This window comes from Nerophis ophidion, linkage group LG12 (assembly GCF_033978795.1).
Source record: "Nerophis ophidion isolate RoL-2023_Sa linkage group LG12, RoL_Noph_v1.0, whole genome shotgun sequence".
Lineage (NCBI taxonomy): Eukaryota > Metazoa > Chordata > Actinopteri > Syngnathiformes > Syngnathidae > Nerophis > Nerophis ophidion.
In genome coordinates, this window is record NC_084622.1 from 18,068,690 (window position 1) to 18,091,652 (window position 22,963).

Genomic DNA, 22,963 nt, shown 5'->3' on the forward strand with positions numbered 1-22,963 from the left:
AATTGTGCTCTAAAAATAAACTTGCCTTGCCAATATTATTTTGTGACAATCATGTTGTTAAAATCAAAGAAAAACACACATTTACAGAATATAGATTAAAAAGTAAAAATAAATACGTCTTATTTGATACAAGTTGTGTACATTTCCCAGTAAACGACCACAGCACACACACATATTAAAAGGTGTTTATGATGACTTTATTACCTTTTCAAGCTGGGTTTCCTTTTTTTTACACACAAGAGAGAAAACTTACAAAAAATGTTTGATAAAAAGCAAAACACACACAACATCAAAAAAACAACGAGGAAAACTGTTTAGAGTACACAAGATATTACACCCCCAGCCTCAATAAGATGTGAGGTTGTGTCTGCCTGCGGCCAAAGACATCAACAGTTTACAAGGAGGATTTCCTGTCGATTATCAGGTAAACTCATCGTTTTTTGGGGGCCTCTCAGCTTGAACAAATATCCCAAGAAGCCACTAAATGGAGCTGCCCTTCCCTCCCGTCCAAACACACTCTGTATGTTTTTAAAAGTCTGCTGCAGCTGCTTGTGGTTCCGCACTTTTTGAGGGACTGTGAATGAGAAAAAACATTACGAGGAGATGCTCTTCATCTCCATTAAATACAAAAGCCAAAAGTAGTGAAGTTGTCATCTTGTTGAAATTGGAAATAAAAACATTGGTTTGCAAATCCTTTTCAACTTATATTCAATTGAATAGTCCGCAAAGACGAGATATTTCATGTTCACACTGTGAACCAACTCGTTGCACAAAAGTTGTCAGAGGGGCATTTTTACCAGTGTGTTACATGGCCTTTCCTTTTAACAACACTCAGTAAAGGTTTAGAAACTGAGGAGACACATTTTTTAAGTGGAATTACTTGATGTACAGCTTAAGTTGTTCAACAGTCTCCTGCCTCATATTTTAGCCTTCATATTGCACCACACATTATCAATGGGAAACAGGTCTGGACTACAGGCAGGCCAGTCTGGTATCCGCACTCTTTTACTATGAAGCCACGCTGTTGTAACACGTGGCTTGGCATTGTCTTGCTGAAATGAACAGGGGCGTCCATAATAACGTTGCTTGGATGGCAACATATGTTGCTTCAAAACCTGTATCGACCTTTCAGCTTTAATGGTGCCTTCACAGATGTGGAAGTTACCCATGCCTTGCTGGCTTTTCAACCGGATGGTTCTTTTCCTCTTTGGTCCAGAGGACATGACGTCCACAGTTTCCAAAAACTATTTGAAATGTGGACTCGTCAGACCACAGAACATTTTTCCACTTTGTATCAGTCCATCTTAGATAAACTCGGGCCCAGCGGAGCCAGCTTCGTTTCTGGGTGTTGTTGATAAATGGCTTTGGCTTTGCATAGTAGAGTTTTAACTTGCACTCTCAGATGTAGCGACCAACTGTAGTTACTGACAGTGGTTTTCTGAAGTGTTCCTGGGGCCATGTGGTGATATCCTTTATGCACTGATGTCGCTTTTTGATGCAGTAGCGCCTGAGGGATCCAAGATCCGTAATATCATGGCTTACGTGCAGTGATTTCTCCAGATTCTCTGAACCTTTTGATGATATTACAGAGCGTAGATGGTGAAATCCTTAAATTCCTTGCAATAGCTGCTTGAGAAATGTTGTTCTTAAACAATTTGCTCAGGCATTTGTTGACAAAGTGGTGACCCTCGCCCCGTCCTTGCTTGTGAATGACTGAGCATTTCATGGAAGCTGCTTTTATACCCAATCATGGCACCCACCTGTTCCCAATTAGCCAGTTCACCTGTGGGTGTTGTGCTTTGTCATTTCCCTGCCTTTTCCTTTTTTTTATGGTGTCTGTTTTCTTCAGTTAATTAGTCCCCAGCGAGGCACACCTGCAACAAATCCTACTCAGGTGTATTTATGCTCGTCACCGACAGCTGGGTCCTGCCAGTTATTCTCTTCTGTACCTCCCACGTGCAGGCGCCTTTTTTACCTCGTCAGTCCTGGTACCTTGTTTTTCCTTATTCCTGAAATTCCTCACCTCTTTGTGTTTGCTTCCTAGCCTCCCTGAGGTGAAGAGGATTTTGTGCTGGACTTTTTGTTATGCTCAAGTGCGCCCAGGCCTTTCCCCCTGCCAACCACTGAGGGACCTGTTTGTGTTTGATTATTCATGGTGTGCACTTCTGCCCCATCGCTTTTTGTTACACTTTTTGGACTTATTACATTTTCCTTGATTTGTAATTCTACCTGGCTTCCCGTCTCTGCATCCTGGGGTCATCCCCACTTGATCAAATCCTAACACTGGGATGTTCAAATAAGTGTTTGATGAGCATTCCTCAACATTCTCAGTCATTTTTTCCACTCGCGCCAGTTTGTCATAACCATGTTGTAGGCATCAAATTTCAAATGAGCTAATATTTGCAAAAAAATAACTAACTTTACCAGTTTGATTATTAAATATCTGGTCTTTGCATTCTATTCAATTGAATATACCGTATTTCGTTGAATTGCATATAGTATGCGCCTGCCTTGAATTACTGCCGGGTCAAACTCGCTTCCCAAAATAATTAGCGCATGCTTAGTATTACCGCCTGGTCAAACTCGGGAGATCACGAGTGACAATTCCTTGTCATCATTTTCAAAATGGAGGAGGCTGATTTCAATACCGGTAATTTGAAATCACATAAAGGGAAGAAGATAAAGAGCTATTCAGTAGGATTTAAGGTCCAAGCTTACATCACACTCAAATTTTTACTGCATGCCTTTGTTAAGTGCCGGAGTGAGAAGAGGTTTTAAAATAATTAGTGCATGCTTACTTTTACCGCATGCCTTTGGTAACCGCAGGAGTGAGAAGAGCTTTTAAATTAATTAGCGCGCCGGCGGCAATTCAAGGAAATACGGTATGTTGAAAAGGAGTTGTTGTATTCTTTTTATTTACAAGGTGACAACTTCACTGGGTTTGGGGTTTTGTAGCGTCTGCTATGAGCAGCAAGCCTGCATGCACATCCCATATAAAGACCTCCTAAAGGCCAAGTGTGTTCAGTAAGATTGGACGAATCACCACAAAGACCCTGAACAAGACGTTCTCCTCCCTCCCCAAAAAAAGTATTGGATGTCTGGCAGGAATCTGCGGGGCCCCCTCCCTCTTCTAAGAACATATTTGTGAGGCCGCTCCGAAGGCAGAGCCCGCACTCCGGCTTCACGTCCTCTCAGGAACACACGCCGCTCTCCAACGCTCTCGCCTGCTTTGTCTTTTTTCGGGGAGGGGAAACGCTGAGGTCGGTAAGCAGCCATGGACGCCATCAAGAAGAAGATGCAGATGCTGAAGCTGGACAAGGAGAACGCCTTGGACCGGGCGGAGCAGGCCGAGTCGGACAAGAAGGCAGCGGAGGACCGAAGCAAGCAGGTCAGACTCGGAGCACGCGGGTGTGATTTGCTTTCTTGACGTTCATAACCTGCTTGTCTTTATGCATGCGTGTGTGTGTGTGTGTGTAGTTAGAGGACGAAATAAGAGAGTTGGAAAAGAAAATGCGTGTTACTGAGGACGAAAGAGATAAAGTGTTTGAGGAGTTCCAAACTGCTGAGGAGAAGCTGCTGACTGCTGAAGAAGTGGCTGCCAAGGTATCCGCCCTCACCTGTGTCGCCGCCGTTAACTTTCTCTTCTCTTCTCTCCTGTCCTGTCCTGTCCTGTCCTCTGTGTGTGTCCATATATGTGTCTTCCACCTGTGCACAAACACAAACACACACACACACACACACATCAGCTTGAGGACGACCTGGTGGCGCTGCAAAAGAAGCTGAAGGGGACGGAGGATGAGCTGGACAAGTACTCCGAGGCGCTTAAAGACGCCCAGGAGAAACTTGAACTGGCTGAGAAGAAAGCCATGGATGTGAGTAAAAAAAAAAGAAAAAAAAAAGACATACGCACAGACACTTTTTCCTTTTCCCTCTCATCACTGCATGGTTCACACCCTTCTTTTCCAGCTTCAAAAGTGGACATTTCCTCAATACCTGCTCACTTTTGGAGCAAAAATCTGCCTTAGAGTCTGATACAGGGTCACCAACCTTTTTGAAACCAAGAGCTACTTCTTGAGTACTGATTAATGCGAAGGGCTACCAGTTTGATACACACTTCAATAAATTGCCAGAAATAGCCAATTTGCTCAATTTACCTTTAACTCTATGTTATTATTAATAATGAATGATATTTATCTTTGTGTAAACACTGATCCTCTTAATGATTTCTCACAATAAATATATATTTTTGATGACATGTTTTAAATAGGTTAAAATCCAATCTGCACTTTGTTAGAATATATAACAAATTGGACCAAGCTATATTTCTAACAAAGACAAATCATTATTTTTACTAGATTTTCCAGAACAAAAATTTTAAAAGAAATTCAGAAGACTTTGAAATAAGATTTAATTTTGATTCTACAGATTTTCTAGATTTGCCAGAATATATATTTTTTTAATTTTAGTCATAAGTTTGAAGAAATATTTCACAAATATTCTTTGTGGAAAAAACAGAAGCTAAAATGAGGAATTAAATTAAAATGTATGTATTATTTTTTTACAATAAAAAAAATAAATTTATTTGAACATTGATTTAAATTGTCAGGAAAGAAGAAGAAGGAATTTAAAGGTAAAAAGGTATATGTGTTTAAAAATCCTAAAATCATTTTTAAGGTTGTATTTTTTTCTCTAAAATTGTCTTTCTAAAACTTATAAGAAGCAAAGTAAAAAAAAAAAAAAAGAATTTATTTAAAGAAGTGAAGACCTGGTCTTTAAAATATTTTCTTGGATTTTCAAATTCTATTTGAGTTTTTTCTCTCTTAGAATTAAAAATGTCAAGCAAAGTGAGACCAGCTTGCCAGTAAATGAATGCAATTTAAAAAAAAATAGAGGCAGCTCACTGGTAAGTGCTGCTATTTGAGCTATTTTTAGAACAGGCCAGCGGGCGACTCATCTGGTCCTTACGAGCGACCTGGTGCCTGCGGGCACCGCGTTGGTGACCCCTGGTCTGATAAATCCATCCCGTTTCCTCACAAAAATACGTTTTTGAAGGTCGCTATAATGTTATTTATCATTACGTCAATTGCAAGCTACCAGAGCGGCATTTTTCAACAACTAGTGTGCCGTGGAAGATTATATAATTTCTCCTATTTGGGTTAAAAATATTTTTTTGCAAACCAGTAATTATAGTCTGCAAATGATGTGTTGTTGTTGAGTGTCGGTGCTGTCTAGAGCTGGGCAGAGTAACCGTGTAATACTCTTCCATATCAGTAGGTGGCAGCCGCTAGCTAATTGCTTTGTAGATGTTGGAAACAGCCGGAGGCAGTGTACAGGTAAAAATGTGTCTAATGCTTAAACCAAAAATAAACAAAAGATGAGTGCCCCTAAGAAAAGGCATTGAAGCTTAAAGAAGGCTATGTAGAACGAAACTAAAACTGAACTGGCTACAAAGTAAACAAAAACAGAATGCTGGACGACAGCAAAGACTTACTGTGGAGCAAAGAGAATGTACATCCTAACATGACATGACAATCAACAATGTCCCCACAAAGAAGGGTAAAAACAACTGAAATATTCTTGATTGCTAAAACAAAGTAGATGCGAGAAATATCCTTCGAGGGAAGACATGAAACTACTAGAGGAAAATACCAACAAAACAGGAAGAATCACCAAAATAGGAGCGCAAAATAAGAAGTAAAACACTACACAGGAAAACAGCAAAAAAGTCCAAATAAGTCAGGGTGTGATGTGACAGGTGGTGACAGTACACCTACTTTGAGACAAGAGCTATAGTCATGCATGCTTGGTTATGCTTTAAAGCAGGGGTGTCAAACTCAAATACAGAGTGGGCCAAAATTTTAAAGTGAACAAAGCCGCGGGCCAAGGTTGAACAAATTAACCTTTTAATAGGGACCCAAACAAGTTTTGCATTAAATATTGAACAAACAAGGCTTATATAACTTTAGTGACATGCAAAATCCAGTTTCAAATAATGATAATAATAATAATAATTAATAAAAATATCAATGTCATATCAAATAAAATTTAAATTAAAATGTTATGCCTTTTTTTCTATTTGCAATCTTCTGAGGTAAATATCAATTTTTTTTCCACAGGCTAATAATAAATTTGAAAATAAAATAACAATAATGAATGAACCAAACATTCTAGCCTTGAAGTAGCAAGAGAAAATGCATAAATAAAACGTTAATTATTGGTCAGTTTGCTGGACGTTTCCCGGAAGAGTTAGTGCTGCAAGGGATACTGGGTATTAATTATGTTGTGTTACGGTGCGGATGTTCACCCGAAATGTGTTTGTCATTCTTGTTTGGTGTGGGTTCACAGTGTGGCGCATATTTGTAATAGTGCTAAAGTTGTTTATACGGCCACCCTCAGTGTGACCTGTATGGCTGTTGACCGAGTATGCCTTGCATTCACTTGTGTGTGTGTGTTAAAGTCACAAATATTATGTGACGCGCTGTTAGTATGGAAGAAAAGTGGACGTGACAACAGGTTGTAGAGAACACTAAAGACAGTGCCTTAAATGCACGCCCCCAATATCGTTGTCCAGGCGGAAATCGGTAGAAATTCGGGAAAATGGTTGCCCCGGGAGATTTTCGGGAGAGGCACTGAACTTCGGGAGTCTACCGGGAAAATTAGGAGGGTTGGCAAGTACGAGTATCAGCGGTGAATGCGGTGTTACAGCGGCACCGACGCTGTATAACACCGGCGGGCCAGCTCTAATGCTAAATTGATATTGCCTCAAGGGCCAAATTAAATTACACGGCGGGCCAAATTCGGCCCGCGGGCCAGAGTTTGACACCCATGCTTTAAAGTCATACCCAACGACTTTTTACTGTCAACTGAGTTTATGATTTCTGTTGATGGTGTGCCTACGCATTTATTCAACACAAAAAATGTGCCTCGGCTCAAAAAAGGTTGAAAAACACTTTACCAGAGGGTGTGTCAGTCGATCGCCAGCCAGGCATTAAAAAATAGACCTCATTTATCTTTATTTTTTAATATAACCTTTTATTTATAATGTTGAACATTTACAAACAAACATATACATGATAAATGGGTTGTACTTGTACAGCGCTTTTCTACATTCAAGGTATTCAAAGCGCTTTGACACTACTTCCAAATTCACCCATTCACACACACTGCAAAAAGTCAGTGTTCAAAAACAAGAAAAGAAAATTCAACAATGAGGGGTATTTTATTTGAACTGAGCAAAATTATCTGCCAATAGAACAAGAAAATGTGGCTTTCCAAAACAAGTCAAATTAGTTAACCTCAACAAACCCCAAAATAGCTTAAAATAAGTATAATCTCACTAATAACAAGTGTACTTTTCTTGGTAGAAAAATAAAGACCTTTTTACTCAATATGTTGAAAAATATTCTTAAATGAAGTAAATTCTAGTGCCATTATCTTGACATAATGATTTTTTTTTCAATCTTGAAGTAAGAAATTATTACTTTAAAAAAAGTAGTTTTATTGTCGTATGTCGCTATGGTGTGGTTTGTTTTCCCGGAATGCAAAGGAAGGTGACGGGACATGGCGTGATGGTAAAGACGTATTTAATCTATTAATATAAAAAAAGTGCAAACCAAAGGCGCACACAAGGCGGAGAACAAACTTGTTTAAGAAAACAAAACTAGCACAAAGGCAGAACTATGAAAGACACTAACCGTGGCATTAATAAACAAAAACTTGCGGTGACGTGAGCAGGGCAGCATGAACTATGACATGAAACAGAGTGGTCATAAACAGGGTGATGACGCCAGAACAACCAACTGAAAAACCCGGCTTAAATAATAATGACATGATTGAAACAGGTGAGACAGGTGAAACTGATGGGTCGCCACGGTGACAAAACAAAGGGGTGAAAAAAGAGGAACTAATGGACTCTTGAAGCAACAGAACATAACTAAATAAAACATGCTCACCAGACATGACATTTATACTTGTGAGTGTTGATGACACAGCTTTGCAACAGTTGGTATTCTACTTTCAAGCATGTTTTACTCCAGCGGTCACCAACCTTTTAGAAACCAAGAGCTACTTCTTGTGTACTGATTAATGCGAAGGGCTACCAGTTTGATGCACACTTAAATAAATTACCAGAAATAGCTAATTTGCTCAATTTACCTTTATATATACATATATATACAGTATATATATATATATATATATATATATATATATATATATATATATATATATATATATATATATATATAAAGGGTATTTCTGTCCGTCATTCCGTTGTACATTTTTTTTCCTTTTACGGAAGGTTTTTTGTAGAGAATAAATGATGAAAAAAACACTTAATTGAACGGTTTAAAAGAAGAGAAAACACGAAAAAAATGAAAATTAAATTTTAAAAACATAGTTTATCTTCAATTTCGACTCTTTAAAATCCCAAAATTCAACCGAAAAAAAGAAGAGAAAAACTAGCTAATTTGAATCTTTTTGAAAAAAATTAGAAAAAGAATTTATGGAACATCATTAGTAATTTTTCCTGATTAAGATTATTTTTTAGAATTTTGATGACATGTTTTAAATAGGTTAAAATCCCATCTGCACTTTGTTAGAATATATAACAAATTGGACCAAGCTATATTTCTAACAAAGACAAATCATTATTTCTTCTAGATTTTCCAGAGCAAAAATTTTAAAAGAAATTCAAAAAACTTTGAAATAAGATTTAAATTTGATTCTACAGATTTTCAAGATTTGCCAGAATATTGTTTTTTTAATCTTAATCATAAGTTTGAAGAAATATTTCACAAATATTCTTCGTCGAAAAAACAGAAGCTAAAATAAAGAATTCATTTAAAATTTATTTATTGTTCTATTATTAGGCCGTAACCAGGACCCATCAGGAGCAAGGGTGAAGTGTCTTTGCTTAAGGACACGACGGTTCGTGACTAGGTTGGTAGAAGGTGGGGGATCGAACCAGGAACCCTCAGGTTGCTGGCACGGTCACTCTCCCAACGGCGCCACGCCATTTTATGAACAATAATAGAATGCAAAATATATTATACATGTTGCAATGTGTCAAGTCATAGTTCCGTAAATAATCCAGATTCGGAGCACAAAATCATAGTTTTCCCTGTTTTTTGGAAAGACCTAAAAATGTGCGATCATCAATCTTCACCGTGACGTCACTTTGGTCACTTGATTGACATCCACGCCACCCGAGGCTCTCGTGGCTGCTGGCACATCTTTATTAAGAAAAAACGACCGACAGAAAGGCGAGAAACCATTTCCATTTCAACCGCCAAAAGCCTAAAGACTGACCGCACAGTTTCTGTCTTCACAATAAAAGCGCTGCTCCATGCTGCCGGGGCTAACAAAATAAGAGTCTCCGAATGCTGATGATATATATCAGGGGTGTCCAAAGTGCGGCCCGGCGGCCATTTGCGGCCCGCTGGTCATTTTTAACGGCCCCACTTTACATTTTAAAAATACAATTGAAAACAATTAAAAACATGAAAAGTGGTATAAAAGAGCAAACAGGTGAAATGTGACAAGAAAATGTTGCAATGATTTAATAACACAAAGCTGCCATGCAGGCTGTTTCATTCTTTAAAAAAATAATACTGAATCAAAATCAATGTCATTTTGAATTATTGACCTATGCAAGGCTTCAATTACGTCACATTAAATATTCCACTTTGAGATATTTTTTGCGGAAAATGTTGCATATTTTGTGTTTTGCCATATAAAAAACTAAGCTGTTTTTTTTTTTAAAGAAGGGCCTAAAACATATAAACAAAACATAAACAACAATAAAACTTCAAATTGACGGCTATATCTAAAGTTGATCTCAAGATTATTGAGTAGGAAACTTTTGGATCCCCAATTATTTTAGTGTGATTTGTTTTTAAGTGTCATTGCTCCAAAAATAATAATGAATCAAAATCCAAAATTAAGGCTCCAATTATCACATAATCTCAAATATTACACCTAAAAAGGTTAATTGGGTAAAAATATTGCATATTTTGCGTTTTTTTCCCCCAAAAAATTCCTAATGTTGATCTAGAGATTTTAAACTTGAATAATAATGAAAATAATACTGAATAACGACACATTTTTAATATTTTTTTGAGTGGAGGCCTAAATGCATATTTTTTATACATATATTGTATTGGTTTTTAAAATAAAAAATATGAAAATGGCCCCCGCTTGCTTTGATTTTTCAGTGTGCGGCCCTCAGTGGAAAAAGTTTGGACACCCCTGATATATATGAATGAGGTAGATCCCCTCCACTTGGTACATTGAAAAGTAGCTCGCCTGCAGAAAAAGTGTGGCCACCACCGGGCATAAAACATGACTACATTTCAATTTTATTTATCATAAAAGATGAATACTGCCAGGTTCAAACACTGATGACATTTATTAAACAAGACAAGAAGCAAGGAATTAAACAGAGACAGAATTACATTTGGCTCAATTGAGGAGAGACATCAGGCCTGTACTCTTTGTGCAGTCTCACCACGTTCTGACGAAAGATTGTACGCCTCCTCTTTTATTTGGACTTTCCCTGATTACATGGCAACAGCTCTTTCTAAGGCACGGGGGTCGTAAACAGCCATCGCCTTTGATTACAAACAGTTCAAAGAAAAGGTCGCCTTGAGGGGAGTCCGGTCCTGCTTCCTGCCCGCTTTGTAGTTCTCGGGTCAAGACACAATCTTTCCGTGGATTACAACACGTCAAAGAAACAGAACACCTTCATGTTGCTTCCCATCCTACACCGTTGAGTTTTACAAACCTTCTTCTTGGTAGGATCAAACACAGCTTTTGTTTTCTCGCCAGGAACTCATTTAAACACAAAGTTTGGTGATAACTCAGATACAATTATTCTGACAAATACATTACAATGTTAAAACATGACCACATTACAATGTTATTTATCACAAAACATGAATACCTTACGATGTTATTTATCATAAAATATGAACACATTACGATGTTATTTATCATAAAACATGAACACATTACAATGTTATTTATCATAAAACATGAACACATTACAATGTTATTTATCGTGAAACATGAATACATTACGATGTTATTTATCACAAAACATGAGTACATTACAATGTTATTTATCATAAAACATGAATACATTACGATGTTATTGATCGTAAAACATGAATACATTACGATGTTATTTATCACAAAACATGAATAATTACAATGTTCTTTAGCGTAAAACATGAATAAATTACGACGTTATTTATCATAAAACATGAATAAATTATGACGTTATTTATCATAAAGCATGAATACATTACAATGTTATTTATCATAAAACATGAATACATTACGATGTTATTTATCATAAAACATGAATACATTACAGTGTTATTTATCATAAAACATGAATACATTACGATGTTATTTGTCATAAAACATGAATACATTACGATGTTATTTATCATAAAACATGAACACATTACAATGTTATTTATCATAAAACATGAACACATTACAATGTTATTTATCATAAAACATGAACACATTACAATGTTATTTACCATAAAACATGAATACAATACAATGTTATTCATCATAAAACATGAATACATTACAATGTTATTTATCATAAAACATGAATACAATACAATGTTATTCATCATAAAACATGAATACTGTCAGGTTATTTATCATGACTTTATGTGCACAATTCAATCCTCAACTCTATAGGTCGTGTCAGCACAAAAAGATCCATCTATTTCCAATATGGACACACGATAGCGAGCCGTAATATAATATTTTGCACACTCGTCCTCTCAGTTTTACATGTCTCTGACTGCTGAAGGAATTTTTGTTCCCTGCGAGTCAGACAGTGCAGGATATATATAGTCTGCTTCTTTATATGGTCAACTTTCAGCTGCTTGCTTAGCAAAAGAGGGAAAAAAAACCCACACTGTTCCTCCTTGTGTCCTCACACCAAATATAGCTAGAAGTGGAAAATATGTCATATGTGGAAAGAAATGCTGGCCGTGCAGATGTACTGGCTGGACAAATACCTCGCTGCGCTCATTTAGTTTATGGCAGGTCAAAAGTCAAAACGTGATGTTTTTTTTGTCACGTTAAACATGTAAAATAATTATAATAGTACAAATACAATATGATCGTGCATAACTTTTCTACTCCCAGATGTTGTAGATGATTTGGGGCTTTTTAAAAATGTTTTTTTTATATCATTGGTGTCAAACTCAAGGCCCGGGGGCCAGATTTGGCTCGTTACTTTATCTTACAAGTCTGGAAAAATGTATTGTCCTTTTTTTATTTTTATTTTTTTGTACTAAATACATTCGTTCTTTCAATTTTGAAATAATTTTATTATTATCTGATCATGTCAAATATTGTATTATTATCCATATCAGGGGTCACCAACCTTTTTGAAACCAAGAGCTACTTCTTGGGTACTGATTAATGCGAAGGGCTACCAGTTTGATACACACTTAAATAAATTGCCAGAAATAGCCAATTCGCTCAATTTATCTTTAATAAACAAATCCATATATATAAAAAAAATGGGTATTTCTGTCTGTCATTCCGTGGTACATTTTTTTTCCTTTTACGGAAGGTTTTTTGTAGAAAATAAATGATGAAAAAACACTTAATTGAACGGTTTAAAAGAGAAGAAAACATGGAAAAATAAAAATGTAATTTTGAAACATAATTTATCTTCAATTTCGACTCTTTAAAATTCAAAATTCAACCGAAAAAAAGAAGAGAAAAACTAGCTAATTAGAATCTTTTTGAAAAAATTAAAAAAAGATAATTTAGGGAACGTCATTAGTAATTTTTCCTGATTAAAATTTATTTTAGAGTTTTGATGACATGTTTTAAATAGGTTAAAATCCAATCTGCACTTTGTTAGAATATATAACAAATTGGACCAAGCTATATTTCTAACAAAGACAAATTATTTCTTCTAGATTTTCCAGAACAAAAATTTTTAAATAAAATCAAAAGACTTTGAAATAAGATTTAAATTTGATTCTACAGATTTTCTGTATTTGCCAGAATACTTTTTTTTAACTTTAATCATAATAAGTTTGAAGAAATATTTCACAAATATTCTTTGTCGAAAAAACAGAAGTTAAAATGAAGAATTAAATTAAAATTGATTTATTATTCTTTACAATACAAAAAAACATTTATTTGAACATTGATTTAAATTGTCAGGAAAGAAGTGGAAGGAATTTAAAAGGTAGAAAGGTATATTATATGTTTAAAAATCCTAAAATAATTTTTGAGGTTGTATTTTTTTCTCTAAAATTGTCTTTCTGAAAGTTATAAGAAGGAAAGTAAAAAAATAAATGAATTTATTTAAACAAGTGAAGACCAAGTCTTTAAAATATTTTCTTTGATTTTCAAATTCTATTTGAGTTTTGTCTCTCTTAGAATTAAAAATGTCGAGCAAAACGCTGCCAGCTTGCTAGTAAATAAATACAATTTAAAAAACAGAGGCAGCTCACTGGTAAGTGTTGGTCTTTGAGCTATTTTTAGAACAGGCCAGCGGGCGACTCATCTGGTCCTTACGGGCGACTGCGTTGGTGACCCCTGATATATATAATATGATTAGCAAAAAATATTAATTTTGTTAAATAACCCAGTTATATATCTGCTTGTCACCTTTACTGATGATTTTAGTTTATTAGATTAGTTTATTATTTTTTCTTCGATCAGTGGTCAACAAAATAATCAAAGAGTTTTACATAAACAAAGAGTTGAACATTCATAAAGTGAAAATGTTGCAGACAGAAAGTGTTTAGGCTGAAGTTGAACACTAAAATACCCAAATTCACTTGTTTGTTTATGTAAAATTGTTTGTTTATTTTGTTGACCACTGACCGAAGAAATAATAATAAACTCATTGTTAAAGCAAGTTTTCTACCAATATGTGCATAAAAAAACCCAGAAAACAATAATCAGATGCTTTGGCAAGCCTGCAATAATTAGAGTTGATTATGCAATTACATAATTGCTGGCAAGTGATTTTTTTTTTAAACTGATGCATCACACTTGAATTTCAATTAATCATGATTAAAAACGGGTTATTAACTACATTTTATTTTTTGAAAACAAATATTTTTACATTAAATTATACTGTAAAAAAGTGTATATACAAGGGACGGCGTGGCACAGTGGGAGAGTGGCCGTGCACAACCAGAGTCCCTGGTTCAATCCCCACCCAGTACCAACCTCGTCACGTCCGTTGTGTCCTGAGCAAGACACTTCCCCCTTGCTCCTGATGGGTGCTGGTTAGCGCCTTGCATGGCAGCTCCCTCCATCAGTGTGTGAATGTGTGTGTGAATGGGTGAATGTGGAAGTAGTGTCAAAGCGCTTTGAGTACCTTGAAGGTAGAAAAGCGCTATACAAGTACAACCCATTTATCATTTATCATTAAATTGAATTATTCTGAAAGGGTTAATTGTTGTTTGTATTTCTATTCAAAATTTTTTCATATTTATTTTCCTAAAGGAATGACAGTTTGGAGTTTTTCACTAACTTGTCACCAAAAATGTTTTTTTTTTTGCTGCTGGTGGACATATTTATCTTATCTTTAGTCAACATGAAATAGGAACCCAAATTATGCTCAAAATATTAATATTTTTATTAATATTTTGAGCATATTCTTTTAGTTTTTTCAAAAAATATTTCAGATTCATGTGAACTGGTTTCACATTTTTTCTGTGTTTTTTTTTTTATTATATTTGCTAAATCCCCTATAGACACGTGTACTGCTCACATCTGGCCAGCAGAGGGAGCTATGGGGTAGTCAATCCCTGATGTAAACATTTAAAAGTTACGATGTGAACCAACTCTCAGTAAAATACACAGAGAAGGGGGAGTTAAATATAAACTTTGCCTCTTTTCTACTCCTTTTCAGATATGTTGGAATGTGCAAATGTCACCAAGGGATGTTTCTTAAAGTGACTTGTCAAACATGTGAGACTTAAACTAATAAATCATAACTATACATGGAAGCAGTCCCAACCAACACAAAAACAAAAGATTTGATGTTGATTTTATTAAAATATGTTATTTTTTATTTTCACATGAATGAAATATGTCAGATTAATAAGAACATATAAATGGCTAGCACAATTTTTAACCAATGTATCATCGAATTCTGTTTTAAATTGTTTTACATCAAATTATACTGTAAAATAATGTTTATAGTATTGTTCTGTAAGGGTTAGTAGTTGTTATTATTTTCAGTCAAAATGTTTCCACATTTATTTTCCTAAAGTTTTGAGTGTTTCGCTAATTTGTCACCAATATATATTTTTTTGCTCCAGATGGATATATTTATTTTATCTTTAGTCAACCATATTAAGCTTAAAATATTAATTCTATATTTTTATTTGGTTTTCAAAAACAATTTTAGATTTTGTAAACTGGTTTCACATTTTTTATATATATATTTGCTAAATCCCCTATAGACACATGTGTACTGCTCCCATTTGGCCAGCAGAGGGAGCTGTGTGCTATTTAATCCCCGTGTTTCGTTGAGTTAATTTCTTCACATTGAATTAAATTGTACTGTAAAATAATGTATATATTGCTGTTATTTGAGGGTTAGTTGTTGTTAGTTTTTTCATACAAAATGGTTCTACGTTTATTTTTCTAAATTAATGATAGTTAATTAATACATTTTCACTAATTTGTCACCAACATTTTTCTTGTTCCTACAGAGGACATATTTATCGATTACATTTTTAATCATAATGACATAGAAACCCAGATTATGCTTAATATATTAATGCCATATTTTATTTTTGTTATTTATTAAAAAAAATTAGATTTATGGAAACTGGTTACACATTTTTCCAGCATTTGTTTTGTTAAATTTTCGCTAAATCCCCTATAGACACATGTGTACTGCTCACATTTGGCCAGCAGAGGGAACTATGTGCTAGTTAATCGTGTTTCGTTGAGTTAATTCCTTCGCATTGAATTAAATTATACTGTGAAATAATGTATATAATACTGTTCTGTAGGGATTAGTTGTTGTAAGTTTTTTTATTTAAAATGTTTCCACATTTATTTTTCTAAATTAATGACAGTTAATTCATTTTCACTAATTTGTCACCAATTTTTTTGTTGTTGTTACTTGTGGACATTTTTATCAATTAGATTTTCAATCATAATGAAATAGAAATCCATATTATGATCAAAATATCAATACTATATTTTATTTTCGTTATTTTCATTTTTTATTTATATATATATATATATATATACATATATATATATATATATATATGTATATATATATATATATACATATTTATATATATATATATATATATATATATATATATATATATATATATATATATATATATATATATATATGTATGTACTGGTTTCATATTTTTTCAGTATTTTTTTTTTTTTAATATTCGTTAAATACCCTAGACACATGTGTACTGCTCCCATTTGGCCAGCAGAGGGAGCTGTGTGCTAGTTAATCCCTGTGATTGGTTGAGTTAATTCCTGCACATTGAATTCAATTATACTGTAAAATAATGTATATAATACTGTTCTGTAGGGATTAGTTTTCGTTAGTTTTTTTAATTCAAAATGTTTCCAAGTTTATTTTTCGAAATTAATGACAGTTAATTAATTAATTTTCACTAATTTGTCACCAACTTTTTTTTTGTTGCTACGGATGGACATATTCATCATTTAAATGTTTTAATCAAAATGAAATAGAAACTAGGATCATGCTTAAAATATCAATACTATATTTTATTTTTGTTATTTTTTTTTTTTTTTAGATTTATGTAAACTGGTTACACATTTTTCCAGTATTTGTTTTTTTAAATTTTTGCTAAATCCCCTATTGACACATGTGTACTGCTCCCATCTGGCCAGCAGAGGGAACTGTGTGCTAGTTAATCCCTGTGATTCGTTGAGTAAATTCCTATGCATTGAATTAAATTAGCCCTGCGATGAGCTGGCGACTTGTCCAGGGTGTACTCCCCCTTCCGCCTGATTGTATCTGAGATAGTCACCAGCGCTCCCCGCGACCCCAAAGGGAATAAGCGGTAGAAATGGATGGATGGATGGATGGATGGATTAATTATATTACAATGTAAAATAATGTATACAATACTGTTCTGTAAGGATTAGTTGTTGTTAATTTTTACATTTAAAATGTTTCCACGTTTTTTTTTCTAAATTAGTGACAGTTAATTAATTAATTAATTTTCCCGAATTTTTCACCAATTTTTTTTGTTGCTACTGGTGGACATATTTATCGATTTTTTTTTATTTTTATCATAATTAAATAAAAACCCAGATTATTCTTAAAATATTAATAATATATTTTATTTTAGTTTTTTTTTTAATTAGATTTATGTAAACTGGTTTCACATTTTTTCAGTTTTTTTTTTTAATATTCGCTAAATCCCCTGTAGACACATGTGTACTGCTCCCATTTGGCCAGCAGAGGGAACTGTGTGCTAGTTAATCCCTGTGATTGGTTGAGTTCATTCCTGCACATTGAATTAAATTTTATTGTAAAATAATGTATATAATACTGTTCTGTAAGGATTCATTGTTGTTGTTTTTTTATTCAAAATGTTTCCACCTTAATTTTTCTAAACTAATGACAGTTAATTAATTAATTTTCACTAATTTGTCACCAATTTTTTTTTTGTTACTACGGATGGACATATTTATAGATTACATGTTTAATCATAATTAAATAAAACCCTTATTATGCTTAAAATATTAATACTATATTTTATCTTAGTTATTTTTTTATTGTTTTAGATTTATGTAAAATGGTTTCACATTTTTTCAGTATATTTCTTTTAAATATTCGCTAAATCCCCTATAGACACATGTGTACTACTCCCATCTGGCCAGCAGAGAGAGTTGGGTGCTAGTTAATCCCCGTGCTGTTGAGTAAATTCCTGCACATTGAGTGCGCGTGTACGTCATTTAGGGCTCGCTTTTTAAATTCGACCTTCTATTCCTTTAATGACCCATGCAACACATTATTTAAATGTTGATATTCGGCAGACATATCGCGCTTTCATCGGAATAAAGGCGTTGATTTATCAAGAAGAAGTACTTCCTGGATAGTGTGGTGTCGTCAGTGTGCCGGCGATGACGTCATCCTGCTTCTTTGCATGATCTCGGAAGCTTCTGCGGGTTTTTTTTTTTTTTTTTTTGGTTTCCAAGACGAAGTAGAAGTAGAAGAAGAAAAAGAAGAAGGGGAAGAAGAATGGCAGGAGCCTCGCCGGTGGAGGCGGTGAGACGTAAAATCCGCTCTTTAAAGGAGCAGGCGGGCTGTGCGGACGACAGAGCAGAAAGATTCCAACATGATTTGCGTGAGCAGCGCAAAGCCAGGGAGCAAGTAAGACCAAAATGCAGATTTTTTTTGTATTATTTAAAGTTGCTTTCGCGACGAGATGGCGGCCTGTGCCATGCGGGATGCTGCTGTACGTTAACTTCACCTGCTGCAACTGTGGGATACAGTCTGCTGTGCCGTGGGAGATGATCTCATTTCACCTAATTGGGTTAAAAATATTTTTGGAAAACCTGTAATTCTAGTCTGCAAATGATATGTTGTTGTTGAGTGTCAGCGCTCGGAAGAGTAACCGTGTAATACTCTTCCATATCAGTAGGTGGCAGCCGGTAGCTAATTGATTTGTAGATGTCGGAAACAGCGGGAGGCAGGGTGCAGGTAAAAAGGTATTGAATGCTTAAACCAGGGGTGTCAAACTCATTTTAGATCGGGGCCACATGGAGAAAATCTACTCCCAAGTGGGCTGGACTGCTAAAATCATGGCACGATAATTTAAAAATAAAGACAACTTCAATTTGTTTCCTTTGGTTAAAAATAGAGCAAGCACGTTCTGAAAATGTGCAAATTCTAATATTGTTTTTTTTACTCTACCATGTTGCGTTTAATAGTATTCCATCTTTATTTGTCATTATTTATACTTTCTGAATAAATGCTGTGATAATGTTAATCAGTCAACTCATTGGTGTTGATTCTCAATCCATCAAAATAAAAAAATCATATCAAATTCAAATTACAGAATGCTATTTATGTACTTTGCTCAATTTCCTCGACTGGTGCACTCACATCATGTGGTTTATTTATTTATATCTTTACATATGTAGCATCATTTATAAAAGGTAGAAAGAATTGCTATTGCGACATTTAATGGACACATTTAGAACAGCTGTTTCTTTCATTCCAAATGTTTTTCTCATTTTTATGCTTTGATTGATTGATTGAAACTTGCATTAGTAGATTGCACAGTACAGTACATATTCCGTACAATTGACCACTAAATGGTAACACCTCAATAAGTTTTTCAACTTGATTAAGTCGGGGTCCATGTTATTCAATTCATGGTATATTTAGCCAACTCAGCTCGCGGGCCGGATAAAACCTGTCCGCGGGCCTGATCCGGCCTGCGGGCCTTAAGTTTGACACTCCTGGTTTAAACCCGAAAATACCCTTAAGGTGAGTGCCCCTAAGAAAAGACATTGAAGCTTAGGGAAGGCTATGCAGAAGTGAAGTGAAGTGAATTATATTTATATAGCCCTTTTCTCTAGCGACTCAAAGCACTTTACATAGTGAAACCCAATATCTAAGTTACATTTTTAAACCAGTGTGGGTGGCACTGGGAGCAGGTGGGTAAAGTGTCTTGCCCAAGGACACAACGGCAGTGACTAGGATGGCGGAAGCAGGAATTGAACCTGCAACCCTCAAGTTGCTGACACGGCCGCTCTACCAACCGAAACTAAAACTGAACTGGCTACAAAGTAAACAAAAACAGAATGCTGGACGACAGCAAAGACTTACTGTGGAGCAGAGACAGCGTCCACAATGTACATCCTAACATAACACAAAGAAGGATAAAAACAACTGAAATATTCTTGATTGCTAAAACAAAGTAGATGCGGGAAAATATCGCTCCACCAAAATAGGAGCGCAAGACAAGAACTAAAACACTTCACACAGGAAAATAGCAAAAAAATCAAAATAAGTCAGGGCGTGATGTAATTTAGTTATGTAATTTCACCTAATTGGTTGAAAAATATTTTTTGCAAACCAGTAATTATAGTCTGCAAATTATGTGTTGTTGTTGAGTGTCGCTGCTGTCTAGAGCTGGGCAGAGTACCCGTGTAATACTCTTCCATATCAGTAGGTGGCAGCAGGTAGCTAAATGCTTCTTAGATGTCGGGAACAGCGGGAGGCAACGTGCAGGTAAAAAGGTATCGAATGCTTAAACCAAAAATGAACAAAAGATGAGTGCCCCGAAGAAAAGGCATTGAAGCTTAGGGAAGGCTATGCAGAAAGAAACTAAAACTGAACTGAAACAAAGTAAACGAAAACAGAATGCAGGATGACAGCAAAGACTTACTGTGGAGCAGAGACAGCGTCCACAATGTACATCCTACATAACACAAAGAAGGATAAAAACAACTGAAATATTCTTGATTGCTAAAACAAAGTAGATGCGGGAAAATATCGCTCCACCAAGACAAGAACTAAAACACCACACACAGGAAAATAGCAAAAAAAAATCAAAATAAGTCAGGGCGTGATGTAATTTAGTTATGTAATTTCACCTAATTGGTTTAAAAATATTTTTTGCAAACCAGTAATTATAGTCTACAAATGATGTGTTGTTGTTGAGTGTCGGTGCCGTCTAGAGCTGGGCAGAGTAACCGTGTAATACTCTTCCATATCAGTAGGTGGCAGCCGGTAGCTAATTGCTTTGTAGATGTCGGAAAAACCGGGAGGCAGCGTGCAGGTAAAAATGTGTCTCGTGCTTAAACCAAAAATAAACCAAAGAAAAGGCATTGAAGCTTAGGGAAGACTATGCGGAACGAAACTAAAACTGAACTGGCTACAAAGTAAACAAAAACAGAATGCTGGACGACAGCAAAGACTTACTGTGGAGCAAAGACAGTGTCCATCCGAACATGACATGACAATCAACAGTGTCCCCCCCAAAAAAGGATAAAAACAACTGAAATATTCTTGATTGCTAAAACAAAGTAGATGCGGGAAATATCGCTCAAAGGAAGACATTTAACTGCTACAGAAAAATATCAAAACAAGAGAAAAAGCCACCAAAATAGGAGCGCAAGACAAGAAGTAAAACACCACACACAGGAAAACAGCAAAAAAGTGCAAATAAGTCAGGGTGGGATGTGACAGGTGGTGACAGTACACCTACTTTGAGACAAGAGCTATAGTGATGCATGCTTGCTTATGCTTTAATGTCATATCCAACAATTGCGACAACCACTTTTTACTGTCAACTAAGTTTCGTTTTTTAATGATTTTTGCTGGTGGTGGGGCTCCGCATTTTTTCAACGCAAAAAATGTGCCTTGGCTCAAAAAAAGGTTGAAAAACACTGACCTAAGTCACTGTTGATGCCTGATCTGACTTTTACTATTATTATTATTAGTAGTAGTAATACTACTGTGAGTCATCGCAACCAGGAAACTGAAACTATATTCAGGTGACAGCCTTCCTGCCATGCCCTTATATGGTCACTTTCCCCTCCTCGCAGTAGAAGAGTTAAATCCTTCAATCAGGGCTTACACCGTCTGAGGTCAAGTCAGGATCAGTCCAAATATCGCCTTATCTCCTGTGTGCACTTGCAGCTCAACCTGTACTGTCCTCTAGTCTTGGAACTTCCTTCTTCTGGACTTTGTGCTGCACAAGTTGCAAAAGACCCCTTCTGGGTAAACACTGGGCATGGTGTTCTTACAACAGGCCTGGGCAATTATTTTCACTCAGGGGGGCCAAATTTAGAGAACAAAATGTGTCTGGGGGCCGGTATATCTATTTTTAGGAACAGTAGTACAAAACCTCACAATATTGTCTCATTGAATGCAAAAAAACGTTATGACAGACCGGGATGACATTTTTTATATATTTACTGAATGAGAATGTACATGTAAATAAAGAATGTGTGATTTATAATATTAGGTAAGAAGGATAAAACACTGAATATTGACAGCAAATAAATGCCACACACCCTCTCAATTGACATATTTTTAAAAAAAAATACCGAATCGGTGGAAGAGGGGTTAGTGCGTCTGCCTCACAATACGAAGTTCCTGCAGTCCTGGGTTCAAATCCAGGCTCGGGATCTTTCTGTGTGGAGTTTGCATGTTCTCCCCGTGAATGCGTGGGTTCCCTCCGGGTACTCCGGCTTCCTCCCACTTCCAAAGACATGCACCTGGGGATAGGTTGATTGGCAACACTAAATTGGCCCTAGTGTGTGAATGTGAGTGTGAATGTTGTCTGTCTATCTGTGTTGGCCCTGCAATGAGGTGGCGACTTGTCCAGGGTGTACCCTGCCTTCCGCCCGATTGTAGCTGAGATAGGCGCCAGCGCCCCCCGCGACCCTGAAAGGGAATAAGCGGTAGAAAATGGATGGATGGATACCGAATCAGACACCCACAACGTACATAAAAATAAAGAATGTGGGATAAATGATTCCCGGGCGCGAAACTGCTGCTGCCCACTGCTCCCTTCCCCTCCCAGGGGGGTGATCAAGGTTGATGGGTCAAATGCAGACAATAATTTCGCCACATCTAGTATGTGTGTGACAATCATTGGTACTTTAACTTTAACTTTAATTTACAAAAATAACTATGAAGGATAAAACACTGAATATTGACAACATATGAACGTCACACCCCCTCTCCATCCACATAGTTTACATTTTTTTACTGAATGAGACACCCAGAATGTACATAAAAATAAATGTGTGATTTACAAATTAACTATGGAGGATAAAACACTGAATATTGACAACATATGAACCTCACACCCCCTCTCCATCCACATATTTTAATTTTTTTTTACCGAATCAGACACCTAGAATGTACATAAAAATAAAGAATGTGGGATTTACGTTATTAACT

General features: G+C 35.7%; 1 protein-coding gene and 1 long non-coding RNA gene across 16 annotated transcripts in view; one reads left to right on the plus strand and one right to left on the minus strand.

Annotated features, from left to right (window-relative positions):
* Positions 1-3,036: 3,036 nt before the first annotated feature.
* tpm1 (tropomyosin 1 (alpha)) overlaps positions 3,037-22,963 on the plus strand; it is a 45,043-nt gene continuing 25,116 nt past the window's right edge. For 2 of the 15 annotated variants that reach the window (XM_061916956.1, XM_061916954.1), the window contains exons 1-2: positions 3,046-3,388; positions 3,747-3,872. In XM_061916956.1, the coding sequence (XP_061772940.1) occupies positions 3,275-3,388; positions 3,747-3,872 (240 nt within the window). In that variant the 5' untranslated portion in view covers positions 3,046-3,274. Of the gene's footprint in view, positions 3,389-3,477; positions 3,604-3,746; positions 3,873-18,193; positions 18,410-22,963 lie in introns of those variants that run through there. The other 13 variants (XM_061916964.1, XM_061916965.1, XM_061916963.1 and 10 more) reach the window with 13 other exon arrangements.
* LOC133563044 (uncharacterized) lies at positions 3,214-3,867 on the minus strand. The gene is made up of 2 exons (XR_009808981.1): positions 3,618-3,867; positions 3,214-3,445 (listed from the first exon to the last, which is right to left on the minus strand). It is a non-coding gene; the product is annotated as an uncharacterized LOC133563044 (long non-coding RNA).